The sequence below is a fragment of the Mesoplodon bidens genome, assembly GCF_964165515.1.
Source record: "Mesoplodon bidens genome assembly, chromosome: 1".
NCBI lineage: Eukaryota > Metazoa > Chordata > Mammalia > Artiodactyla > Ziphiidae > Mesoplodon > Mesoplodon bidens.
Window position 1 is genome coordinate 132925440 of NC_138176.1, and position 7269 is coordinate 132932708.

The 7269-nt window shown below is 37.9% G+C and overlaps 1 protein-coding gene across 1 annotated transcript; it reads right to left on the reverse strand.

Moving 5' to 3' along the window:
- Positions 1-1694: 1694 nt before the first annotated feature.
- LOC308617143 (forkhead box protein N2) lies at positions 1695-3044 on the reverse strand. Its single transcript, XM_081233906.1, has one exon. It carries the CDS (start codon positions 3032-3034, stop codon positions 1715-1717), a length of 1320 nt encoding a protein of 439 aa, XP_081090032.1. The 5' UTR covers positions 3035-3044; the 3' UTR covers positions 1695-1714.
- Between the last annotated feature and the right edge of the window lie 4225 nt (positions 3045-7269).

The window sequence follows — 7269 nt, forward strand, 5'->3', positions numbered from 1 at the left end:
ATCTTGACCTACTAGCTGTGAGTATGTGGAAAGGATTTAATCTTTTATGAGCCTCTATATCCTCTTTCAAAAAATTTGAACAGTAATATCTACTCTGAAGAGAATTACAGATAACACATGTAAGTCAATGTGGGTGCATACTAAATGATCAATAAATGGTAGGTATTTTAATATTTTAAATTTTCAATAATGTGACATAATCATTTTGTATTGTATAGTAATATCAAATCACTATGTTGTGCACCAGGAACTAATGCAGTGTTGTATGTCAGTTATATTTCAGAAAACAAACAAACAAAAAAACAAACTCATAGAAAATGAGATCAGATTTATGTTTACCAGAGGAATAGGATGAAAGTGGCCAAAAGGTACAAACTTTCAGTTTTAAGATAAATAAGTGTTAGAAGTGTAAAAATTTTTCCTTTTCCTTTTATTTTGTATCTAAGGACAGTAAAGCTAACTACTCTTATCTGGAGCAATGAAATAGTATTACTTAATTTTTTTTTTTCCTAAATGATCTACCTTTATTTACAATAACATAAGTAATATGTATTCAAAATGTTTATATTAGATTACAGTCCATTTGTACTACAAGAATCTCAGAATGCAGCACATTTAACAAGCAAATGAAAGATCCTCTTATTACAGAAGTGTGACAAAATGGGTGTTAACTTCCTAATACACTCTATGGCTATATCCTCTCATTGGATAGTTTCTCCTCAACAAAGACAGTGGCTAAAATTTAAACAATGGTTGCAAAGCACTTTGGGAAAGAAGAAATGGCTCCAATAAATGCTATGCAATATCTGGGAAGTTAAAAAATTTCAGATAATATTGTAATAGGAATTAGAGTGTTCTTAAATGAAATTACATCACAAAATTGCCTTTTCTAAATCTTAGAATTTTTGCTATACTGCCTATGTATCCAAAAGGAACTTTCTAGACATCTAGGATCTTTTCCAATTTATATTCAACTTTGTTCATGTGTCAACAAAAAATAATTAAAAACAAAAATTGGGCTTCCCTGGTGGCACAGTGGTTGGGAGTTCGCCTGCCGATGCAGGGGACACGGGTTCGTGCCCCGGTCCAGGAAGATTCCACATGCCGCGGAGCGGCTGGGCCCGTGAGCCACGGCCGCCGAGCCTGCGCGTCTGGAGCCTGTGCTCTGCAACGGGAGAGGCCACGATGGTGAGAGGCCCGTGTACCGCATAAAAAAAAACCCAAAAAACAAAAAACAAAAATTAAGACAAAATAAAAAATTGAAATCTCATCCTATTGGATTGCATTGTGTCAAGAGAGGAGTATGTGAGAAAGAAAGCAGCAAAATTTTTAGCTGGATCAGCAACTATAATTAATTACAGATTGGAAGAGTAAATGAAAAAAATATGTTACAGAGTTGCCAATTCTTATATTTGGACACATTAATAGAATAAAAGATTTTCCCTACAAGTTTAAGACAAAGGCTGGGGTTTCACACTTATAATAGAAATTATGCTTTTAGGACTTCACATCATATTTATGATTGGGCATGATCCTAACAGCAATTATTTAATAAAAATTTAAAAAACAAAAATGTTTAGAAATAAACAGGTAATTAGCACCCCTCCCCCACCCTGAAACAAAAGAAGTCCATTATGGCTTTGATATCCCTTGTAAAGAATTAAGTAGAAGAGTATTGCCACATTTAAAAATAATTTCACACTAATAAGTATTTTTATTTCTTCCGTTGCTTTTGATTTTGTGTCTTTGCAGTACTTATTAGGGAACCTAGACATGTACGAATTCCAGCAAGGTGGAGCAGAGATCCAGCTGCCTCTTTGAGCTCCTCATCAATTTCTTGACACGACTGTTTTAGCATCTTTTTGTCTGGCTGCCCTTTTCCAGAGGTATCTGCACAAGCCTGTGATGCATAGCCACTGTCTCCAAGAGGATCATCTTCATAATCAACGTCTGTATCTTCTTCACTGTGAAATCCTTCACTGCCATCACTTCCTACATGGCTACTCTTTGGGATAAATTCATATACCTCATCCACAGAAGACAGGGAAGACACACTAGACCTGGATGCACAACGCTGTGCTGTCATGCTACTTGCACTGTAATTGTGGTCTTCTTTTGGATCAATGCTGGTGGCTAAAGAATCACTCTCGTGTAATCGCATAGCACTGGAATGATTAAATGCATTGCTATAACTCCTTTTTTTTTGCACTGCTGTTTTAAGAGGAAGAGGCTTCTCACATTCCAAAATTCCTTGTTCTATAGAAGTATTTAAAAGCATCATTGCAGTGGCAGCGTCAATATCAGATTCTTTGAGAGTTCGCACCTGGTTCTGCTTGAGTACAGAGCTTAAGTAGTGAGGTGATAAGGAACCACTTTGTGGTGATGCAGGAGGGCTATAAAATGTTGATTTTGAGGGAAAAGGTTGCTTCTTCAGTGCTTGCATAAGGTTGGGTTTATATTCTGGATCAACACACCATAAGGAGCCTTTTCCATTAACCTTGCCATGGCTTCTTTCCACTTTCTGAAAACATTTATTCAGGGACAGATTATGTCGAACAGAATTCTTCCAGCCTGTTGGTGCAGTTGCAAAATATGGGAAGCGGTTCAGTATCCAGCTATAAATTTCTTTGACAGGCAAACATTTATTTGGAGAGTGTTCAATAGCCATATAAATGAGAAGACTAAAGGAGTATGGGGGTTTTGAAGTTGCTGATTTTTTTTCTGGGTTCTGATAGCACGACGGTCCTAAGGATGGCACATCATCTCCCTCTATGTCATACAATGGACTAACAATTGGAAGACCCTCACTTCCAAAGCTGAAGTTTGTTAGGAGATTAGTACTTTCGTGAAGCCAGTTCAAGTTTGTGAGTTCATCATCTGCTGACTCACTGTTCACTAGAGTGGCCTTCGGCCTGGCAGCATCAACAGCTTCAGGCAAGCTTCCCATTTTGTAAATCTGGCTTAATCCTGCAACCTTTTCAGCTCCTGGAGTTTCAGCTCTCTTTTCTGGAGTCATTCCAATTATTGGACCCATTTACTCTTACAGTTCGGGGGGCCAGGCCTGGGACCCGGTAGGCTGCCCAGGCGGCGGGTGTGGGTGGAAGGGGGATGCGGTGTCCGGAAGGGCGGGGCTCGCACGGAAAGCCTACTTAATTTATATATTCATAAAATCTACAGCCAAATGGGTGGGGGTAGTAGAGTGAGATATACACTAGTCACATAAGAAGTGGGTAAAAAATATAACTTAGAGCCGTGCTTTTTTATTCAAACACTTTATTCTTGCTGAAGAATCTCCTTTTCTGCTTTTATTGTCCAGTTCTCTAATGCCTGGTGTCTAGTCTCCAGGGTGCACTACTCATAGTAAATTAATGTCCAAACCTACAGTTTCTAAATATGGTAGCTGCTTCCTCTTTATTTGGATCAGTTTTATCATCTTTGAAAAAATGAAAGACAGACATTTGAAAAGACACTGGCTACATATTTATGTGGTCTTCCTAGAAGATAATACAGTCTTTTCAGCACTCACTGTAGGAAGCAAAGAGACAGCAGTGAAGTTAGCTGTAAACTATATGTTAGTCATAAGACAAAATATGACATTTGTGTTTTTGAATAGAAATTCAATTTCAATATTGTTTTATATTGAATGGCCACTATTTTCCAAACATCTTCTTAACCATTGATTTTTTCATTCATAAGCTAATATAGACATAGGAAGTTAAAATGAGGAAGTCTACAAAAATAAAAGTGGGTATGTATTATACAATATCTGTTAAGATACTTCCTTCATAATTCTTTGCTCCAGGTGTTAGGGCCCATTATTCAGATTACAAAGACAGGGCAGATGTTCAATCCTAGGAATTTATAACCAGTCAGTGTCAACTTGGCTGCATATCTGTGTGTCCATGTCTATGTACAGTATGTATAGGATGCATTATTGGAAACTATGGGAGAGACTGTAATTTGTTGGAATGTTAACATTCCCTATGTTAACATTCATTCCCTCATTCCTTACACACAGGTGTACCCACATATACTAGCACACATATATATTTATACATTTATTTGTATATTTAAATATTTACTTAAATATATATTAAACATATATTTATACTTAGTTGCATGTATTATTCACATATACACATATATATGTATATTTTCAAAAGCATAGATTTATTGTCTAGAAAACTTAGTGAGCTTATTACTTTTACAAATATGTAGTTCCATTTGAAAGAACATTCATGTCTTGTGTCCCAGAATATTAGACTCCTAGGACAAGGCTAATTAAAATTTGACTACAAATAGACAGAATTAAGTTAGATAAGTCTCCAGTTACTCATTTCATATAAATTTTAAAGGAAGTTTTTATAAAGAAATATAAACACCTCTCAGCTTTTAGAGAGAGTGAGGCAGTCTGGCAGTGATATAGTCCTTCTCATTTGGTTATCACAGTGACCTGATCTGAAAGAACAAGAACGTCACTGTCATGGACTCAGCACTGGCAGCAGAACCTCCAGATGTCTTGTCATTTTCCTTTACCTATCGTCACGTTCTTTCCCTTTCTTAAAGGACTTGAAGTGAGTTTTGGAATGATAAAGGTGGAACTAACTTGAAATTGGAGATGCAAGGTTTTTTTTGTTTGTTTTGTTTTGTTTTATTGCTGTACGTGGTCCTCTCACTGTTGTGGCCTCTCCTGTTGCGGAGCACAGGCTCCAGACGTGCAAGCTCAGCGGCCATGGCTCATGGGCCCAGCTGCTCTGCGGCATGTGGTATCCTCCCGGACTGGGTCACGAACCCGTGTCCCCTGCATCGGCAGGCGGACTTGCAACCACTGCACCACCAGGGAAGCCCGAGGTGCAAGTTTTTATTAACATTTTCAGATCTGGATCTTTTAGGAAGAACCAAGCATTAAAATGTTGTGCAAACATTTTTCAAGGAAACCACTTAGTTTAGTCCATGACCCTATGTGCTAAACTTTTAAAACAAGTTTCAAGGTAAATTTTAACAACATTTATTTCTCATGCAAAAACACAACTGTTTCCTTAACAGTCATGTTCTATTTCATGAAACAGGTCTTTCATATGTTTGAACCCAGGTGTACAATTGGGAAGAATTGTGCCAGGTCAACAACTTTACTTGAGTCCTGTATGTGTATTGATAACAGACAGGGTAACTTGTTAGTATAAGACAGTAAAGAGGAATTTTTGAGAGAAAATCATAAGGATAATCTTGCTGTGTAAGATAGACTCAACATAAGACTGAGTATTTGGATGGAGAACCACAGTTTTGTACCTTCTGCCTTTACCTGGAGCAGCCATTCACACTGGGAAGTAAAAAGCTGTGTCAAAGAGGACTCTTCTTCTTTGACTGTAACTCCACATTTAACCCAGCATTCTTAGAAAACAGATGCTGAGACAAAGCTGACATATTATACTTATTTAAGGTAAGCAATCTCAAAAGACCCAGAATGAGGGAAGAAGGAACATGAGAAAGGGAAGGGAGAAAGAAAATCAAAGGTGGTGTCTTATCAAACTGACTTTATGGTCACAAAAAACATAGCTGGTCACTCAATCATACTGGATATCTTCAGATAAGGTAAATACATTTCCTGCGTCTCAAAACAGTCTATGTGGGGAAGAAAAGGGAACCAATTTATATGCTAACTTCTTCATTTTCCCTTTCAATGATCAAAGATCACCCAACAGAACATTTACTCACCCACACAATCAGGATGTAGCTTACATCTGGGAAAGCCAAAGTTTCTGTTTTCTCATGGTATCTGACCTGAGTGCTGAAGTTGGTGTGGCTCCTGCTACAATAGCTGTAACGCGGTTCTCTCTTAAGCTTTGATTTGACCTCAGAGGGAGTCTAAACTTCAAGATATGATCACTTGTAATTGCCTTAAAAATTTAGAGAGGGTTAGCTAAACCCACTACTGTCACTGCTTCTGCAGCTGGTCCTAGGAAAATATTTAATATTCATCATCAATCTCCTTCAACACCCATTCTAAATTGTACTACGATGACCCAGATCTTCATCATGAGATATATGAGCACTTATTTGCCTTGTGCATGTTGCTTCAGTTACCCATTCACAGTTATCACTGGGCAGAGATATTCTAGGAGATAAGATAATGAACTCTGTGTTGCAAACATTCCTCGCTTTCTAAATTATGTATTCACAACTACATTTTCTCATAGTTATAAAGGTTGATTACAACAGCCAATAGAGAAATTATTTTTCTGCCACCTGGCTTGTTGGCAGGAGTAGTCCAAAGTGGGCAAGTGGTACATACAGTCTTCAGTTCAGTGAAACCTGAAAGGATACTATGATAGAAGTGTTGAACTCTTTGTAACATGGGCTTCAAGCCTAGCAGATATACATTTGCAGAGATGGGAGGGAGGTGCAAATTCCACAAATGAGTGAATAGTGAGAGTGATAATAAGACGAGTCCACTCTATTTCATCCCTTATTCCTAGACCTGTAAGTTTTCATTATAAGGGAGAAACTATGCTACATTGTCCATTTTGACATTATCCTAACCTTTCATTGTGATCTGTCCAAGCTGCAGATTCAGCTGAGGTTTGCCTTTAGTATAGGCCTTTCCAATGCTCTATTAAATCCAGCTGCTTCCAGGTTAAAACATACATGTTATATGACATAATCCTATAGTTCTTTTTTTTTTAATTGGAGTAAATTTGCTTTACAATGTTGTGTTAGTTTCTGCTGTACAATGAAGTGAGTCAGCTATATGTATACATATATCCCCTCCCTCTTGAACCTCCCTTCCCTCTTCCCCTCCCCCCCATCTAGGTCATCACAGAGCACTGAGCTGAGCTCCCTGTGTTATACAGCAGGTTCCCACTAGCTATCTACTTTACACACAGTAGTGTATTTATGTAAAACCTAATCTCTCAGTTTGTCGCCCCCTCCCCTTCTCCTCCACGTCTATATTCCTGCCCTACAAACAGGTTCATCTGTACCATTTTTCTATATTCCACACATATGCGTTAATATACGATATTTATTTTTCTCTTTCTGGCTTACTTCACTCTGTATGACAGACTCTATAGAACTACCATATGACCCAGCAGTTCCACTACTGGGCATATACCCTGAGAACACCATAATTCAAAAGGACACATGTATCCCAATGTTCATTGCGGCACTATTTACAATAATCCTATAGTTCTGAGCCCACTGATCCTCTTCTGTGCTATAAATGTGTCTCTGGGTTCAAGTTCATATGTTGAACACACTGACAAAATACAT

Coding starts and splice junctions, on each gene's coding strand:
- LOC308617143 (XM_081233906.1), bottom strand. CDS start 3,034: ATGGGTCCAATAATTGGAATGACTCCAGAAAAGAGAGCTGAAACTCCA.